This window comes from Kryptolebias marmoratus, linkage group LG16 (assembly GCF_001649575.2).
Source record: "Kryptolebias marmoratus isolate JLee-2015 linkage group LG16, ASM164957v2, whole genome shotgun sequence".
Lineage (NCBI taxonomy): Eukaryota > Metazoa > Chordata > Actinopteri > Cyprinodontiformes > Rivulidae > Kryptolebias > Kryptolebias marmoratus.
Window position 1 is genome coordinate 24,293,703 of NC_051445.1, and position 20,774 is coordinate 24,314,476.

General features: G+C 37.0%; 1 protein-coding gene across 49 annotated transcripts in view; it reads left to right on the forward strand.

Moving 5' to 3' along the window:
* Window positions 1–20,774, forward strand: part of rims2a (regulating synaptic membrane exocytosis 2a) — a 159,977-nt gene that overhangs the window by 129,524 nt on the left and 9,679 nt on the right. For 27 of the 49 annotated variants that reach the window (XM_037980253.1, XM_017413151.3, XM_037980258.1 and 24 more), the window contains 3 exons: window positions 1,871–2,037; window positions 2,424–2,654; window positions 11,354–11,598. The exons of 8 other annotated variants lie outside the window; for them this stretch is intronic. In XM_037980253.1, the coding sequence (XP_037836181.1) occupies window positions 1,871–2,037; window positions 2,424–2,654; window positions 11,354–11,598 (643 nt within the window). The remainder of the gene's footprint in view (window positions 1–1,870; window positions 2,038–2,423; window positions 2,655–11,353; window positions 11,599–20,774) is intronic. 14 more of the 49 variants (XM_037980259.1, XM_037980264.1, XM_037980262.1 and 11 more) reach the window with 3 other exon arrangements.

Genomic DNA, 20,774 nt, shown 5'->3' on the forward strand with positions numbered 1-20,774 from the left:
TGATAAAAGAAGAACTAGAAGCATTTAGAGAGGGAAAACCTTTACCAAGGCCACAGCATGTTTAAAAAATAGTGTCATCTGGATCACCACTAAAATTTATTTCATTATTTTTGTGCCAACCCCAACATTTCCTGAACATTTCATCTAAATCTATTCATTAGTTTTTACCTGATCTTTGCTGACAGACAGACAAACAAACCAAAGGACACAACCGGAAACAGAACCTCCTTGGTGGAGGAAACAAAAGGGTCACATGTAGGAACAGAGAGAAGTTTTTAACAAAGGGGTTACCTGTGACCTTGACCTTTGACCCCATGAACCTTGAAATCAACAGGCATCATCTTTGACCCATGAGGTGTCCAGCTGTGCAGTTTGACATTCCTAGCGAGCTAGGTTAATTGTGATCTTGACCTTTGACCCCATGACCTTGAAATCAATTGTGATCACCCTTCATCTAAGAGGTGTCTCACTGTGCAGTTTAATTTTCCTCCATTACAAGGGTTGCATAGTTAGAGCACAAAGTCATCTGTGACCTTGACCTTTGACCCCATTACCTTGAAATCAACAGTGATCACCCTTGAACCAAGAAGTGTCCAGCTGTGGAGTTAGAGCACGGGCAGATCTGTGACCTTGAGCTTTGACCTTGAACTTTAACCGGATCACCACCAAAATTTACTCACTTGTTCCCTCTACCAAGTTTGATGTTTCTTCTTATACATGAACAGACAGACAAACAAACAACCAAACAGACACTACTGAAACCATAACCTCCTTGGCAAAGGTAATAAAAATGTAAACAGGCTTGTCTGTGGTGTACTTGTTTTTCACCTGTTGACACCTGTGATGGAGTGAAGCAACATCTTGTTTTCTTCTTCTCATTTGAATGATCTTGCCCCCTTTTTGGGTAAAAACTAATTATGTCAATTGTCAAACTTGAAATAAAAGGTCTGCCATGCCTTAATGTTTTTTGTATTACATTTTGTTCAGATATTATTTTTTATGCAGATTTATAGTTTTGTTTGCCTTTGGCTTTTGGTTAACTCACCTTTAAGGATTAACATGCTGTACCATAATAATGCAATTAGTTTTCTGTAACTTAAACCCTGGACAGACCAAATAAATAGTTAAATAAAAGAGCCCATTAGAGAAGATCTAGACAAGTGCCAGAGGTAAATTCCCCTGGGATTTCACTGTATGTAATGATGTGACATATCTAGCCATTGGCTGGTGTCGTTCCTCTTCTTTGATGAAGAAATACCTACTTGGTGGTCGGTGATCATTACTGACATTATTCATGTGTTTGTTGGGGAAGTCATATTATTTTGGCAGTCTAAAGCTTATTATTACCAATGTTATCTTAACTACTGCTGCTTTTTAAAATGAATTCCACAGGAATTGAAATTTCGAAGAGGAATGGTTGTTTAAGGCTATTACTCTAATGTATTGCTCCAATCCATAGGCCCTCTACACAGGACTGAACAACTACAGAAAATAAATGGAAATAAATCCATTTTTACTTTTCAAAAACCTACCTAGAACACTTTAACAACAATAGCTGTAGTCATTTTTTCTTTTTTTCTCTAGAAGTTTTCTTTTTTTAATATAAAGTTTGCTTTCAGTTTTCTTTGAGTTTACTTTGTTTGCAATGCTTTGTTTTTTCATTGTCAGCAGCAGTACTCTCTTTATCATAAATAGATGTCTACACAAAACTAAAGAGATGCCATTAGTTATTTTGAAAACACGTAAAATGTGAACACTTCCATAACTTCAAGAGTTTTCAATAATCCCTCTTTTAGTGATTTTGTATGAATAACTTAAAACTAATATTTGAAGGGAGCAGGGTCTGATTTGTCTTTGTTCCTCTTTACAGCGATCAGGCAGAGATCCACGGGGCTCAGATAACTTGTCAGCCAAGTCGTCGGACAGTGATGTAAGTGACGTGTCCGCTGTATCGAGAACCAGCAGTGCCTCTCGGTTCAGCAGCACGAGCTACATGTCTGTCCAGTCAGAAAGACCGCAAGGAAGCCGCAAGATCCGGTAGGCTCATGTCTACATTAGATAACTTTGTGTCCATTTTTAAGACGAGTTCATGTTTGGCTCTGTTTTCAAAAATCTGGAACCAAATGGTTGAACTCCGTTTATTCAAGCTGTAGGGAAGTTTGACAGTTTCTGACACTGAAATATTAAATAGATGGAACCTTTTTATGCTGTCTTAAGTCAAACTAAAAAGAAATTTCATTTGCATGGCGCATCACTGTAATTCCACATTTATGTTTTCTGTTATTTTGAATCATTCTGCCTTCTTGGCTGCATTGTGTCCCTGTCTGTCTGTTTTTCTCTTGTTGTTGACATTGTTCATGCTTTGTTTGGTTTTCTTTCTGCTTTGCATGTGCTGCTGTTTTTGCTTCCGTCTCTGTCTTCAGCCAGTTACAATCAAGAATCCAATCACAGGAGGGGGATGAGCAGTTAGGAGAGGTGCAGGAGGAAGAGGAAGGGGGAGGAGAGAGGAGGAAAGTGGATATAATAGAAGGGAGGTTGCAGGAAGGGAACAAGGAGTCAGGGGGGAATGTAGACAGGGACAAGGAGCATCAGGAAGATTTGGTGGAGGAAGAAGAGGACTTGCACCAAAGGAGTATCTCAGAGACTAACCTCAGGTAATACATGTGCCACATGTGTATAGCCTAACAACAAAAGAAAGCTACTAACAACAGTAAGGACCTGCTGTTCCTACTAGCCCAACTTACCTTTGTGTATTTCTATGACCACATGCAAGCCAGAGTATTGAGCCCAAACATAATATAGCTGTGATCCTGTTTACCCCTACTAACATTACTGAAGAGCAACTTTAAGATTTGTAAAAATTGTAGACAGCAGAGAATAGTTAATTGATATCCCATTGATTGATTGATTGATTGACTATCAGCCTTATTCTGAGTTCCACAATCAGTTCTATAGTAGTTCACCTTGCTGGTGGAAAGGGATTCAGAGCGTTTGCATGGTATTGAGCAATACCAACTAGATATAGTTGAGCTTACCTCCACACACAGCTTGGAGTCTGGTACCAAACTCCTGCAGAGAGGCTGGGCTCTTTCTTACTCCAGAGTTGCCCAGTGAGTGAGGTGATGGGTGGGTGTAGATTTACTCACAAACTGTTGGAGTCCTGAAAGACTTAAATGCTCATGTGGACAAAGATGGAATCATCTGAAGGGGTGTGATTGAGAGAAACTGACTCACTGATCTAAATTAGTGATGTTTTGTTATTGGATCTTTTTGCTAGGTGTGGCCATGTTTAGGCATACGTTTGTCTACCAGTGGACCTGGTACCAGGCTAACATGGGCCAAAGGTAGATGATCAAATATGTTATCATATGATCAAAGCTTGAAACTTCCAGCTCTCAACTCCAGTTACCATGTCCACTACTGAGGACCAGTGTTGTGCAAGTTCACCTCTCACTGGAACTAGTTCAAAATTCAGCTCCCACATAATAAAACTGAATAATTCATATTCAATCACTTAAAAACACTTAAGCTAAAATTATCCTTCCAAAATGAACTAGTTTATATTAATTTATTGAATGCTCACAAAAAATCTTTTAAAAACAGTTGTTAAATTTTAGTAGACATACATCAATTAAGATTAATTGTGTCATTGTAGTATAATCTGCTCTCTGTTTATGATAGGCTGTTGTAACATATAGTCCTACCACACTCTTGCCTTTCCTTCTAGTCAGAACTAGTAAAAATTACATTTGTAGGTCACTAAAACTGATGTTATATTGTGAAAAATTAACTTTAAGATATATTTGAAAAGATTCCTGAGTCCGGACTGTTGAATGATGGACAGAAGGCAGTAACATTTTGACTTCAATAATCCCACCCTGGGAAGTTCTTTATTTTTTGCAGCAACTGATAAAAAAAAAACAGTACAAACTGAAAAGATGATAATCAAGACAGTTTAACAGACTTACTGACATCTATAAAAAGAGTAAAATGTAGCAAAATATGAACCAAATTGTGCAAACAATAACTTAAAACTGTTCAAAAGATGCTGAAACCCGTGCTAAAAGGTTTAAAATGTACAACTGTGATTTTCAAAGTGCAAAATCAGAGACAGCATAATTACAATCAGAGGTGACAGATTTGTTGAACAGAGTGATGGCTTGTGGCAGGAAATATTTCTTGCCCGGACAGTGGAGCTGTAGTAGTCTGTTGGAAGAACTGCTCCCCTGTCCATCCAGTGTTAGGTGGGGAGGATTTTCTGGGTTTTTTATGGACAGCAGTTTGTTGAGCATCCTTTAGATTTAGGAGAAGCAATGTGGTTTTTTGTCTGCATCAAGAAACAGTGGACCAGATATTCTTAAAAATAGTTAAAAAAAACAAACAAAAAAAAACATTAACAATGGATAAGATGGAGTGAATGACAAATTAAACAGTAAAACCTGAAATTTAACACATTTTTATTTTATTCTTACTGACTTACTGACAACAAGAATACTTTGTTCTGGCTAACGTTAAGCTTGTTAAACAGTTCATGGGGCAGATTGTGGAGAGTCGACACCTTTGTTTTTAAGCTCTCAAAAGAAAGAGAGACAAATTGAGGTAGAGGTAGTAACCATGGGTCAATCTGACTTGAAGGCTGCTGGAGGGTTAACAGAATACATTTTAGAGCAATGTTTTTTTTTAGGTTGTTTGGGATCCTTTTGTGGTTGTGTTTCTAATTAGCTAAATGAATGAATGAATGCTTATCTGAAATGTTTTTATGATCATGTAGATTGAGATTGTACCATTTTAAGAGTCAATTTAACGTGACACCATTTCATTGTGGTCACAAGAGAATGTATTTTAATTTTGAACCATGTTAGAATAGCAGTTTTAAAAAGTATGTCAAGAAGAAACTAATTTGGAATCCCAAAGCAGGATTAAAGCTTAGCTTGCACCACTAATAGGATGCTTCACTATCAAATCAAATTTACGACAGGAACCATGTTAGAGCATCTCACCAGTAATAGAACTTCACCTTGGCTTTAAGTAAAATCATATTATATGTATATGTGTGTGTGTGTGTGTACATAAGTGATTAAAACTTATGGATGGCCTGAGACAGTGTCCAGTTGTTCTTTGGATTGCTCAAAAGATGAAGACTGTGTTTCTTTATTGTTCGTGCTGCTTAATGTTGCATCAGTATTTTCAGTCAGCTTGTTCTCTTCACTTGGTGTCAGTTGCTCAATTCCTACTCAACCCAAACCTCTTCCATTCCTCAGCATGCCGTTCCTCATTGTTATGTGTTGCACCAAATCCTTATGCTTACAGTCACAGGAACAAGAAAGAACACGCTCTAGGATATTAAGAATCAGGACATAATAAAATAGATCTGGCCCTCAACAGGTTCGGAAACTTTTCAAATCTGACATCAAGTGTACAAAGCCTCACGACAGATTCCACAATATCATTATCTATTAAACAAAATGGAAAAGCTGTGTGTGAAAATCTAAGAACACGCCGATTCAACCACAACACTAACTTGTTTTCTGTTTGACTTTATCAGTCTCTCACATGGTTGTGGAAGAATGTTGGCTCACTCCCACAACTCTAATCCTTCCTTATAATATTGCTTCATTTCATTGAGGTTTGCACATATTTGTTTCTGCACAGTTTCCTCCAGTCTTTACCGCAGCATTTCAATCAGCTTGAGGTCTTAAAGTTGACTGGACCATTGCAACATATTGATTATTTTTCTTTATCAGCCATTCTATTTTAGATTTACAGGGAGGCTTGGGAATATGTTCCTCTGATATGACCCAGTTTGGATCAAGCTTCAGCTGTCCGATAAATGGCCGCACATTTGACTCTAAAATAATTTGTTTGTGATTGACTCAAGGACTGTAAGGTCCCCAGGTCTTGTGGTTGCAGAGATTAGCTCTTGTTTTGTTTTGTTCTTTTTCTTTGTTTGTTTGTTTGCTTGTCTTGAGGGGGAGTTGTTGCAGTTTTCTAAGCATTGCACAGGCTGATCTTGGGGTGAATTTGCTTGGACATCCACTCCTGGGAAGGTTGGCCATTTTCTGTCTGTTGATTGATGAGCTCTGTATAATTTAGAAATTAATTTTAACCCTTTCCAGACTGATGGCCAGCAACAGTTGCCTCTCTGAGGTCATTGCTGATGTTTTTCCTTCTTGGCATTGTGTTAACACACACCTGTCTGCTTCAGAACAGGAAACTGCCATAATAATTAAGTTAATCAAGTGCATTTAATCAGCAGCATCTGGCTGCTAGTTTCCCTCTTAAATCTTGGCTTCCGTTGTGTTCAGTAAATAATGACAAGGTTGAATTTCTTGTATCTTTTGGTACACTTGAGGTTAAATGAAACCAATTTTTGAACCTGTAACAACCATATCACTTTTTTATGTCCTGATACATAAGACCCAAGCATTGAAAGAAGGTACACTTTCTTTTTCCCATGACTGTACACTGCCATCTAGCAAATAATTAATTTAAATTAAAAAGAAAAGTAAACTGAATTATGATTGTGCTTCAGCTAAGTCATATATTCTAACATCCAAACCTTCACCTTTAACAGTTTCAAACATGTTTTGTCTGAATTGAAAGTGAACTTGCCTACTCCTGCTTTAAACCTACAGACTCCTTCCATCTGTGTGATCTGCTCTTATTCCTTCATGACAACAACAGTATAAAATCATAATCTACCTACCTATAAATTATTGCAATTGTCTTTATTGGAAAAACAACAAGTAAAAAAAGTTTACATTTTATATTAATGTTCTCATTCAGGTTTACAAATAGAAAAAAAAAACAAAATAGGTTATTTTCTTCAAAATATAGTTTTTTTACAAACACTGAAATATTGTCTGAGAGATACAAAATATCTGAGTACATCAAATAAAAACCAATACCAGCACAATTAGTAAAATGGAAATAATTATTGCATCCTTATTTATTTTACAGAGTAATAATCAATAAAGAATGCTTTTTAAAAGACCTGTAGTAAAACGTGGTTACTAAGAAACCATAATTATTGTTTGGATCCAACAATGTTTTACAACATCTAATAAGGACAAAATACACACATTAGTTTGCTTTTGGAGCTATTTCTGTCTGTCCTTTTTTATTATTTGTTTGTCTGTAATTACTGTACATTTCATTGTGTCATTAAGTGCTGTTGAACTGCCAGATTGCACTTGGAGAAAACTGGAGTTATGTTTTAGGTGCTTCGAATGTTTTATCTCTACTAATTAAAATTTGAGCACAAAGACTTTGTGACTTTAAGAAAATGTGCCAGTTTTCCATAGTACCTTAGTTTTGTAACATCATCCATCCATTTTCTTTATCCACTTTATAATTCAGGGTCGCAGGGAGCTGGCGCCGATCTCTAACACTCATAGTGTGAAGGGTGGGGGACACCCTGGACAGGTTGCAAGTCCATCACAGGGCCACATAAAGATAAACAAGACAACCATTCACACTATCACTCGCACTAGGGAAAATTTAGAGTTACCAAATAACCTAGCATGCATGTTTTTGGTCTGTGAGAGAAAACTGGAGTACTTAGAGAAAACATACGTATGCATGGAGAGAACATGCAAACTCCATATATAAAGGCCGGGTGGTGAACTTGCGACCTTCTTGCTGTTAGCAGTGAGGAGACAGATTTAACCACTGCCCCACTGAAGGCAGCAATGTGTTAAAAAAACCATTTGTACCTTCCACAATTCCTGCATACAGTACTGCTCAAAGTCAAAGATAAATATGGTTCCAGTCAGTCAGAACTGCTCACTTCGTTTTCAGTCTGTAGCTGTGTTAACATGCCCAGTCATATTCTGGATGGGGCACTAGGCAGTTACCATGGTAACCCTTTTTAGTAACCCAAAAAAGATAAGTGATCTTTTCTAAAAAAAAAAAGGGGATTCTGTAACATTTAGTATTATTTCACAGTATTTATCATCCAATCTGCATCTCTGCCTCTTTTTCATTCTTTAGTAAGTTAAGGTAAATGACCAATCAAAACCAAACATGTGACTAAAACCTCAAAGAGTCATTCACAGCTTTTTTGTTGATTCTAACTTGAATGTAGGACTGATTTTTATTACCTTCTCTTGTTATTGTCTTTTTGTCTTGTTTGACCAACTTTTACTTTTGATTGGTGAACATAGACAAGACACCAATCTTATGCAGTAATTTTATGTGTATTAGGTAGATTTATCCACAATAGACAGCATGGTATAACTAAACCTGCCAACACTTTAGTAAGAAAATATATTACCGTGCTTTGTTTGCCCTGGGAACATCTTGGTCTAGATGAAAATGCATGGTGAGCAGTCTGCATGTGAGGCACACTGTGTTCTTTGGGCTGAGGTTGAACAATATCAATCCCTGGAGAGTCCCAGTTTTCAAGGCAGGCATATTTACACAGTGTGACTAGACTCTGTGCCAAGACCTGTTCAAAGGCTATTGGCAGTGTAAAGAGAGGAGGTACTATTCAATGATTTTATTCTGTTTATTGAAGTCAAGCTCAGTGTAATATTCTGTCTTAGATCTGTAACAGGGTCATAACCAATAATCTATATGCAATGAAACTGATTTTTTATAGGATATTAAAGGCAGTTTAACATTGTATACATTTATAGGATGATGTTTTTAAGCATTTTTTAAACCAATCCATCCATCCATCCATTTTCTTTACTTGCTTATCCCTTTCCTGGTTGCAGTCATTGTGCAAGATGTGGGGTACACTCTGGACAGGTCGCATGTCCATCACATAGAGGCAAATGAGACAAACAACCATTAATGCTCTTACTCACACCAAGGGACAGTTTTTAGAGTTACTAATTAACCTAACAGGTATGTTTTTGGTCTGTGGGAGTACCCAGAAAAAGCCCACATATGCATAAGGAAAACATGCAGACTCCACACAGAAAGGCCATGAAGTGAATGTGCAACCTTTTTGCTGTGAGGTGACAGTGAACCACTGGTTAGCACTGTTGCCAGAAAGTAGATGATCTTTGCAGGATGTTGGTGAGGTCTTCAGGCGTGCATTAACATTGCAGGGAGCTCTACACTTTGCTGACAGAGTGTAATAGGTCCCAGATTGGTTGGACATACACAAAACTTCCTTAGCAAGGTCATGATGGTTTAATATTGTGGTACCAGTGTATCAGGGTTCTGTGTGGAGCATGGAGGACTGTGGTGTCAGCATATCTATGATGTGAAGCCCAATCGCATCTGTGTGGCTTGGTCGTCAAAGATTTGAAGGACTGGCCTTGCTAGCGTCATGCCTAGGCTGCAACCATGATTGTGACAAGATCATGGATACAACCTAGACCAGAATTACCTTATCTGCATTCTGATGAATCAAGTCCAAGGTGGGCATATATAGAGTGTTGAGGGTGCATAAAAAGTGTTTCAGGTAAACAGAAAAAATATAGGAAAATCTGTTTGACAGTTTCTAGGAGACCATCAAGACTGCTTTCCTTTTCAAAGGAGGTTTTCCAAATTTGCCATGATTTGGACACATTCTGATAGGTGGTGTAGGTCATGGACAGTGTCAAGGGTTTGAATTTGTGCCTAAGGGAAGCTTTTCCCAGTACAACCATTTCCTTCCAGGCCAACTGCAGTATTCATTCACTTTGATCAATAGAACTTGTCCAGTTAGACAAATAATATATCAAATTAAACCATGTCAGCTGCCTTAAAAAGCATTTTAGACATAACTCTTGGCTCTCTTTCTTAACAGGATTTGGAGCTTGTTTCAGTTGTAAGCATGTTGACTTGTAAAGTGTTTGTACTTTGACTAAAGATGCATTTATACCAATAGATGTCTAAATTGCATATATACAGTCAAAGGATGTTTTTCAGTGTTTCATAGAACAAATTTGTTTAATCAAATTGACCTGAGCTCATATGATCTAACCTCAATTTTGTTCTCCAGTTCCTCCTAACTTTCTAATCTGCTTGTATGAGTTATTGTTAAGGAGGAAACATTATAACTCTGTACCAGTCAAAATGTACCCTCACTATCATGATAGTGAAAGAACATATTTTGACATGTCAACTGTAGCCAGTTAATCTTCAGTGTTGTCAGCGTTGGGATGATTAAAGTTTGCTTTAAAGATTCAGAAGGGCATTAATTGGTCAAAATCATTAAACCTTCAATACACGTTCAGTATTTATGTGTTAGAGCACAGACTGAACCATAACAGAATTGGAAGTGCTATAAGCAAAAAGCTTAATACTACAGAAGAGGTATTGTGAGTGCATTAGGCCACAAAATATATACATGTAGACTTATGAAAAAGCATGAGACCTCTTTTTCTGGGACTCAACATTTCCAAAGTACAGAAACCACAACGTGAGTACCTGACCAATTTAAATAATATTCAGACCAGCCAGTCACTCCAGGATGGGTTAAATTATATCTAGGGTAATTAATTTTTATTTCAAATCAAGTGCCTAATTCCACTACAATGAAGTTGAGCACCAGTGTTTATTGCATCAAAGATCAGCATGAAGAGTCTATCTGATGTAACCGATATAATCACTTCTGATTTTCTTAACAGCGTGTCTCTTCATAAGTTGTTTTTATAATGCCGTTATGTGATGGAGGTCAGTAATAAATTAATGAACAGTAGCCTGAGGGAGTTACATGGATCTCATCCTATTAAGAGCTTGTGATAGAGAATGTAATTTGTGTCTTAAAGATCATTTTAGTGGCGGAGCTAAAATAAGGCCTTAATTTGGGCACTGGCCTACATTGTTTCAGATGGGAAGAGCTAGAGAACAAAGCTCTTAAAAAAAACGCTTTTCTTTTTTTTTCACAGAATTGAAATTGTGAACCCAACTCAGGTGCAAAGCAGATACAAAAACAATGTTAATGGTTTATTTAGAATAGTAAACAAATTTAAAATACATCTAATATAATTAGCCATAATGTACATACTCAACACATAGAGATAATTTTACTGCTGGTTGTAATTAAATTTCCAATACCATCATTATTTTAGATCGTAGTTTTAAATCCTGAGTAAAAACAATTAGCATTAAGCAATTGCTGATTGTTATTGCATGTACAGTCTTAAAAATATGTAGCAGATTTCATAAAATCCTAAAGCCATTTATACTGTAAGTCATGAACTTCTATACCTGAACTCTGTCTTTCTCTCCTTTTCACTCCACACCTTATCATTTCCTAACTTTCCCATCATCCCTCTTCCATTTTTTTCTCCTGTATCCTTCTCCTTAACCTTTCCTCTCACTTCATCTTCACTGTCCTCCTTTCTCCTCTTTTACCCTGTCCTCCCCTCTCTGTCTTTGTCTGCCCCCTGTCAATGGTGGTGGCTGACAGTGACTTTGCATCCAAAATGAAAAACAGGCAGATGGGCTCGTCCGATGGAATGAACATGACCAAGAGCACAAGCATCAGCGGCGACATGTGTAACCTGGAGAAGACGGATGGCAGTCAGTCAGACACAGCAGTTGGCACGGTAGGCACTGACGAGAAGAAGAGGCGCTCCAGCATTGGTGCCAAAATGCAGGCCATGGTTGGCATGTCGCGCAAGAGTCGGAGCACCTCTCAGCTCAGCCAAACAGGTAGGACCTTTAATTAAACAGCAAGTAAACTATATGTTCTTTGTGTTCACACCTGTCCTGTCTCTTGTTGTCTTGTTATAGATCTTATCTGTTTTGATCTGTGCTAGATGTTAAGCACTAATTCAACTATTTTTCAGTTTTATATGTATTTATTTATTTTAGTTTTCCAATTTTTGATGGAGTTGGACTTTTGTGGACCTTCAGACATACTTTGACATTTTCTTACAGTACTTCTCTTTTCTCCAGGTGACAACAATCCGGGTTCGTCTTCTGTATTCCCATTTTCCTTTCTCATTCTTTATTTCATTTTTATAGACTGGTAATATTTAAAAGTATAAATCTGTTGATTTATTGTGCCTTTATGAAAATAATTTGTTTTATTTTTTCGATCATGAAAATCTCTTGCTTCTTCCTAACACATCTGCTTGTTGCTGTTTGCATTTTGTTACCTTTCTCATGTTGCAGCGCTTTCTTGGCTGATTATTTTAGAGTGCAACACTCACCCAAAGTGCTTCTAATTGCTGTTTTTTATTACTTCAAGTGTTTTTAAGAAAGTGCATGTGCATGCAGACATAAAGAGGTGCAGTTGGATTTTTCTAAGCTTAATGCAAGAATGTTTTTTTTCCTAAAGTGTAAAATATTCTTTTACTGACTGAGCTGTGGATTTTGTTTTTATGTTTTTTAATATTCTTAAAAGTGCTCTGTAACAATTAGAAGAGACTTTAACTTTATATATATATATAAAGTTCAACTTTATATACCCAATGCCCAGCAGTGTGAAACAAGCTGACAGGTGTCATGCGGTGATTTTCCCCTCTGACAGGTTAGATTCTGGTCTGTTCATTTGAAGGTCAGCCTGTTGGGCCAGTTCCGCTTTTTTAGCTGTGGCCACTTCAAAGAGCATTTTGCATCTTTTCATTGTTCATATTTAACCTTAAGATGGTCAGAAATTCTGTCTACACATTAGCATTGTCTGTTCGGTTCCACCCAGTTAGCCCGACAGGCGGATGGTAAGAAAAGTGCATGTTTGGAGAGTGGAGGGATGAACAAGAGAGTGAAATGAGATGGTACACTCACGTGGCACTGTGCTGCTCCCCTGCACATGGACTGAATGGCACATGGGCTGGGAGTTTTTCTGTGTGTGTGTGTGACTTTATGTATTGTTTGTTGACTGTTTTATGGTGATATTGTAGCCAAAAAAATGACTCCTCGCATGTTTAATTTTGGTAACAGTCAAACCTTTTATCTTTGTTCAGACTTTTTTTGTATCAGGTTATAGAAGGTTTCTGGTTTAAGATACAAACACGTGCACACGTTTCCTTTCCCAAGCAGACACAGCAAAATCTTAGCAACCTGAATCCTGGAGTTATTAATATTTTAGTCAGTTCCCTATAAGTGCATCAGAAGGACTTTTTAAGACTGTGCATATCTGACTTTAAGTATTGGAGATTTGGGTTTGGTTGTGAACCAACACATGCTGCTCCAGGTTGCCCTCTGCCCTACTTTGTTATTCACTGCCCCGAGTGGCTCATCTCCCACTTTAATGGTGCATTCAGAGGATGGTTGATTTTTCATAGCTGTTTGTGCACTGCCAAGAGCCGGTGGGGGCTGAACAGATCAGTCAAGCAGCACAACTTTAGCTATCCAAACACTGGATAGTCTAATGGATGTGCTTCCAGGTGATTACCAAGAATACTGTGTACCCGGTTTCAGCTCTGAGTCTGAACCACTTTTTTCTTCACTCTCAGTTTTCTTTGGATGGTGCTTGACTTTCCAAAATGTACAAATAATTTGTTGTGGATATTTAGAAACTACACACCTGTTTTATTTTACAAACTGCAGTAAAGTAGATATACAGGAGCATAGAGCTGATTCGTGCACATTTTATCTCAAAACATGTGAATAATTATAACACATTTTTTTTCCTTTACATGTTTGCATTCTGTGTGGATGCTTGATCACTTGGTCACTTAAGCTGCTTCTGAATCAGGGTTATTACCTCCGCCAAGGAGGTTATATTTTCGGTAGTGTCAGCTGGTTAGTTTGTCTGTTTGCAAGATTCCTTAATAACTAATGAACAGATTTTGATGAAACTTTCAGGAAATGTTGGGGTTGTCACAGAAAAAAGAAGGGATTAAATTTTGATGGTGAAATGTTGTTCTGCAGTGTGTGGTCCTGTGGAACAACCGTTTATTTAGATCTCTCTTTGGTTTTATCTTACAGCTGCTTATTATTTTAATACAAAGGAAGAATTGCTTTGAATGCTACATTATATACTCTTACATTGAGTATAACAGTGTAGATTTTGTTGTGTTTTACATTTTCAACCTGTGAGAAATGCATTTAAACCAAATTTTAAACTTTCATTTTTAAATGTAGATAAATCAAATTCATATACATCAGTCCTTTTGAATACATACTAACTTCCAATGCTGTGTTAATTGAAACAATTCAATGTGATTTTTCCTAATCTGAGTCTGAGGGCTAACCATTACATTACTTTCCAGGTTTTGCTTTAAAGAAGAAAAATGTTTCATCATTTTTGATTCAGTGTTTATTGAATCACACTGATATCAACATGCAGAAATAGTGTTTTATGCAGTATTAATGGAAAACTATGGCCCTGTTGATAGAAACATCCTGACTGGGAGTATGAAACTGAAGACTCAGGAGTAACACATTTTCTCATTAAAAGCAAGATATCCCAGAATAGTCACAAGTCTTAAGCAGAAAAAGCATTGCACTTGCTGTTTCCTCATTTTCTCGATCTTCTTTAAGTGACACTGCTGATGTTTAATTTTAGATCGCTGAGCTACTTTGAGTGACTGTGCTGTATGCTCTAAAACAGCTGAACTTTGAGCTTTTAGCTGAAGTAATTTATCTTTGTTGAGTTTCGTGCCTATTTCAGCATCTCTTCTGCTGGCTGAGGCTGCTCATTAATATTGTATGGATCTGTAAGAGACTGCTCTCAGGTTGTTGGATGAACAGAACACACAGACTCGAGGACAACCAAGCCCGAGGTGCTCCGGCGCCTGCTTCCCACTAACTTTACACTGCCCTGTTTCTGGAAGATCAGGGTTGTGTAAAAATGTAAATAAAATATTATGTTATCCTTTACAACACATTTAAAACATACATTTAACTGTACAAAACAGTTATACCTGTCAGTTACTGAAACTGAGAATTTTTATTGCCATTCATATAAGAAGTTTTCAGCTTCTAAAAAAATGGGTTTTCTTTTTGCTTCTGTCTTATACTATACTAGATGATTTAAATGTTTGACATGTCTGGAATGCAGTAGTTTAGGCTGCACCAGTGAAATATAACTTGTGCTGCTGAAGTAAGCACTGGTTTTACTTGAAAATACAATATTTAGATGGCAGTAAATGTTACCCCAAAAGATGCATGTAGCATTCAGCCTCATTGCCACCTTCAAAGATGTGTGCGCTACTCATGTGACACTAAGTAAGACAACCTGCATAAACCTCTCCCTACTTCTCCTTCTAACAAGCTCAGTCTCTCTGAGATACTGTTTTTTAATACAGAATCAAATTACTGACCTGTTGCTAAATGACCTAATTATGTAGTTGTTGTTGTTTTTAAGCATTGCAAATTTCTTTTTTTCATCTTTTATTTATCATATATATAATAAATTATAAAGGAAAATGGAATCTTAACTGATATGTTTTGTGTCCAGTGTTATGTAAATATAGGTGGATATAATTCTTTGCAAATAATTGTGTCTTGTGGTTAATATTTCACTAACCATCCCAACTTTTATGGAAACAGCATTATTTGCTGCATCAGTCTCTTTAAACATTTTTCTTTCATATTGTGTGCTCTTTAGTGACACTGTTCAGTTGCAGATTTGTGTGTTCCCCCTACCACACTAACCCCTCTACATTTCTGTCTTCTTTCAGTGGCCATTAAAACAATACACCAGGGGTCTCATAGTTTTTAATAAGCCTGAGCTTTGAGATTAGCCATCTCTGTGGTAACCTGGATATGCATATATACTTATGTACTGTGGGCAGGGCAATGCTTTGCTCTCATTAGTATCAGATTTTTTTCTTAAAACCACCCCGGTTTTCAGAATCTGGGCAGTGTGACAACAACAGTGTTTACAGATAATTGCTTTTCATGGGGTGGTTGTGCTGCACCTCCTGCCGAACATGTCCAAGACTGGTTATTCTGTAGTTGTAGGGTGTTATTGATCACAGTGAGCTCTGACGTCTGCTTTGGTCTTTAAACATCATCCCAAGGACAGTCTTTGTTAGATGTTTTGGTGAAGGAGGCTATAACCAAATAAAATTGATTGTTCTTTGAAATTATCTCTTTTATTTTTTTTATTTTTTTGCTTATCACTGAATATCTAATGTATATTTATGAACCCTGATGTGACTATTAGTGTGGCTAATAATTCACTAAAAACAGTGTTTTTATAGACAAAGAAGCACACAGTGTTTATCCAGGCAGAAAGCATGCTGGGTGTTCTCCAAGATATTAACCAATGTTCTTTTACTAAAGGTTTGTCTGTGTTGTGATGATTTAAAGCTCACATCATTTAGCTGTGATCCACAAACGTTACAATATGTCAGTATAAACTTAAATTTTACATCTCTAGTACACAAGTTCTGTTTATTAAATAGTAGGGGTGAAATGGTACATGTGTGTGTACTGAACCATCATGGTACAGATGTCTGGCACCGGTACCTTAAACTAAACAACAAATACGTTGGTTACAATTGATCACTGCTGTCATTCTGAAGAAGGCACACATGTTTCTTTTTTTTATTGCTTTTCGCTTATTGCCATAACAGAAAAGAAGTAGAGGAGACACTAGAAAGTGGTATTTGCTGTGCCCAGCAGGACAGCAGAGCAAGAAGGGCACACACATACAAAGTGTGCTCAAGTTCAGGGTTGGTTGCTTTGAGTCTGAAAATATAGCAACAAAGAAGCTTGATTTTTCATTCACTGCTTGAATGCTGCTTTAGTCTCTCAAGCTATTAGAGAAATGCCCTGGCATTACATTTTTTGAGAAGGAGGAAGGGAGGAGAAAAGAAAAAGCAGCAGTGTGTGTTCAAAATACCCTCAAAGTTCAGAGATTTAAGGCACGTTCGGCTTAGGCTCTTGAGCAACAACTGCCACATTTATCCCACACTGAATAGAGAGCAGCGTGGCAGTCTGTGGGTGTGTTGGAGCTGAGCCATGCTGAGGCTCATAAAAATCAAATCCAAATTAGGGCTTCAGAGTGATTGGCTCACAGCAATCACTCTGTCAATGGACACACCCAAACTCCAGTGTTTGTGTGTGATTCCTTTTGATTGGATATGACATGCACTCTGAGTGCACAAACAGCTAGCTCAGTGGCAAGCTGTGGTCAATGCAGTGTATCACATACACACATATGGGTTAGGAAGTTATGGGTGCAGTGGGGTTTTTTTTGTTCTGTTTTTATTATGTTTGCTTTGTTTGGCTTTGTTTTTTACAAAAGAGAGAAACCTTTCAGTTTTTGAGTTTGTCAAAGTTTTGGTTTGATAAGTGGCCTTTGGAACACTGTTCACAGTTGAAATGACAGTATGACTTTTTTTATGGCCATATGTCATTGTCTGCATCTTGTCGACCTTAGGAATCATCACACCTGACTTGTTCTGGCTTAGTTTGCTGATCTGACACCATCTTCTTCTCAGTAAGAATGGAAATGCTCCTTAATTCACATGCATTTTATGCACTTCAGCTTGTAAGCGTGCAGTCGCAAATGCGTGTTTACATCTACATCAACAAAAATAGAGAAAATTTTGCAGTTTTCTTTGGATTGAGGTTGATTTGATCATTTTTGAGGTGTGCCAAATGTTATGTTGTATGAGGTTAAATATGTTTCAGTTTCGTCATTCTGCTTTCAACCAAAAGTGCTCAAAGTCATGAGAAAACATCGTCTTCAAATGTCCATTGAGTTCAGATGTATTTAGGGTAGTTTCAGTACTTGGTAGTTTGATTCTGTCGACTGAAAAGGTTTGTGTGGTAGTACACACATTCTCGCAGCAGGGTAAAAGTTTGTTTTGATACATCTGGACGTGTGCATGAAACCAGCACCCGCAACCTTTTTGTGTGTATGCACCATTCATGCATGAGGTCACTATACTGTACAACCTACCCACTAACAGAGGTGGTTTGTTTTTCTGTTTCTGCTTCTACTGTGGTTTTAGTCTATTTAAAATAACTGAGGGAAAAAACTATAGCTTTTTCTTTCTTGTCGTACTAACTTGCACCAAACCGTGACCCTCTTATTAAAGTGCATTTTGAACCTTGACTTAGTTATGGTGGCCCTGAAGTGCAAATCACATAAACAAATCACTATACACAACTACAAAATGAAAAACACAACAACATTAAGCACAATTACAGATTACAAAAACGCAACTACATTAACAAAACGGAAGAGGTAGGTCCCAGTGGGAGACCTGAGAAATCGCTGATTGAACGACACCGCTTTTGGCTTTTGAATCGGAATGAATCTGAATGCCTTTAACCTGTAGTGCGGATAGTGTTTATCTCTTGTGCATAAATTACAGGTTCGGTCACCCTTTAGAATACAGTTGTAAAGTTGTGTCCCATAGTTAAAAGCACTACACTCTTTAAGCTCTACACTCTGGTCTTATATCTAAACAGAATTAAAACTTAACTTTCAATCTACTACTTTTAGATTTTAACTGCTGCCAAAAATGCTGTAAGAATTTCCTGTTATGAGCTTTATTTTTTGCTGTATCAGCCTAAAGCTTTCAGTCAAAGAGGAAGTTGGATGAGGCAGAGACTAAAACATTTTTGTCACAGAGCATGAGGATGAGGCTTGTGCTATTCATAAAAGTGGTTAAAACAGTTTTCCTCTTTTGCTGTGAGAGGAAATCACGTTATGATGATGTTTGTGACAATATCCACTTAAAAGAGAACATTTTACAGATGACACAAGTTGTGGCTAATAGAAAAAAAATAGCTGTAATGATATCATCAGTTTCATTCATTTATTTTTAAATGAAGCTTGGCAGTAAATCTTTTTTGCTTTTTCATCAACTTTTAATTTGTTGTACCTTTTAAGATGTGAAACAGAAAAAAACAGACATTTTAAACATAGACTAAATATATATGTGCACATCTATGGACAGTGTTTAAGAATTTAGACCATATTTTATTAAATTTTACAGGTAGTTTCTCAATAATTGCCACAGTTAGCATTTACACACAAAACAGTACTGACTTTAGCTTCCACGTAGGCACCCTATAATGTACTCAAACATTTTATAAATTATGCTTTTCTATTTTTAACATTACTTTTTATCATTACTCTCTCAGACATCTCAGGTTCAAAAATCACATCTATATTATTTGTTTTTCAGGTGGACTCAAACATGACTTAGCAAGTTTGCCTCAAATTTTATAAGAAAATATTATGTCACAATTATGTATTTCTCATCCAGAGGCTAAATTTAGTAAATGTAACATGAGCTACTACAGGACTAAAAATAGAGTTGTTAGCTCCAATAAAGTTTTAGACCTTATTTGGCTATTAAAGTTCTTTCCCGTAATAGTTCTGCTTATATGTGAGTGAGACAAAGCAGTGGAACCTGCAAAACCTTATTGCAGGACTGGTCTGCATCATTTAGACAGCAAAGAATGTAAACTGAAAGAAAAAAAGTGCCAAACTACTTTTGTGTCTGCACTCAGGGGTATCCTGTCGTATGTGCATTTAAGTGCTTTTATCTGCCTGTTTGCTTCAGTCTGTACATGTGAGTCCCAGGGTTTCTGCCCTCCATTAAACTGTGTTTACAGCACTGGTGTTTTTCTCTGACGCTTGGCCTAACTTAACCTCATATGTCTGAAAATTTAAAGATTTTTCACCTCTAATTCCTGGCACCTTCCAGACAGTTTACACATATGGCTTCTGGGATATTGTGCTCATCTGTTGTTATTGTAGTAAGATTTTTTACATTCTTGTCATCTGAAGTGGTCATCGGCTGTTAGGACACTGTCGTGTTTGTTTGCTGGGAATTTTGGGAGGGAGGCCTGAGACCTGTACTACCAAGCAAGATTAGTGTTTTAGTGAGGTAACTTCAGGTTTAGTTCTGGATTTTCAGTATTACAAGCTGGCACACTTCATACCTGGGTCTGTCACCATGGCGACTTATGCTAGAAACCAAACTTACTCCAATGTTTGGAGTAAATTTGTTCTTGTTTAATGTTAAAGTTACTTATATTATCAGCTGCTACCGAACATGACCACCAAAGCTAATCAACATTAGTAACACAAAAATGGCTGTCACTTAGTCAGATTGACAGATATTCAGCTAAATTTTGTTGTGATAGTAGCTGAGAGTCAAAATCCAAAATCATTTTAAAATTTCATTTTATTTTAATTATCTCAAGTCCCCACATGTGGTGTTTCATGATCCACTGGAGTCCCAACCATAACTTTGGGAACCATTGTTTTAGATGACAGAAAATTAAATTACAATGAGACTAGCTACCAAATAAATTTTATGTTTACTAGTTTTGCGTAAAGAGCATTTAAAACAGTCACATCTGTAGGATTAAACTCTCTCTTGTGGCTTTATAATAGGTGGCACCTGTATCACAATAATTTATTAAATGCAGAGTGTTAAATGTCACATCCACTTATAACCAGGGTCAGGGATGGTGGTTTGGTTTTAGTGCTTTGATCATTTATGCCAGATATGAATATCAGCTTGCACAACTGTCCTGCTTAATGTCTGCCATAATTGGATAACTGGGAGATTAGTATTTTATGAGGTGGCACTCATTATAAAATGTTTGAGAACTACTGAACAAAAGCATGATAAATTACATTTCTAAGCTTTGATTTATGTCCCAAGGCACGTCTATCTGTTCATTTCTGTAACTTATTAGGCACGTACTGTCAATTTCACCTTTGACACAGTTTATTTTAACACATCCACCCACTAAAAGTGACACACTGTCACTGCTACCGCTCCACCTAATGCACAGCAGTGAAAATTAATTTGCACTTAATTAGTTTTTGGAAATATGTTTAATACAGACAGTGAAAACAGAGTTGCTGCATACTTCAAAAGCTATGAGGAAAATAATATTTGCCACAGAGTAAAGAATATTACTAATAAAACAAACTTAAAATCTGGTTATTT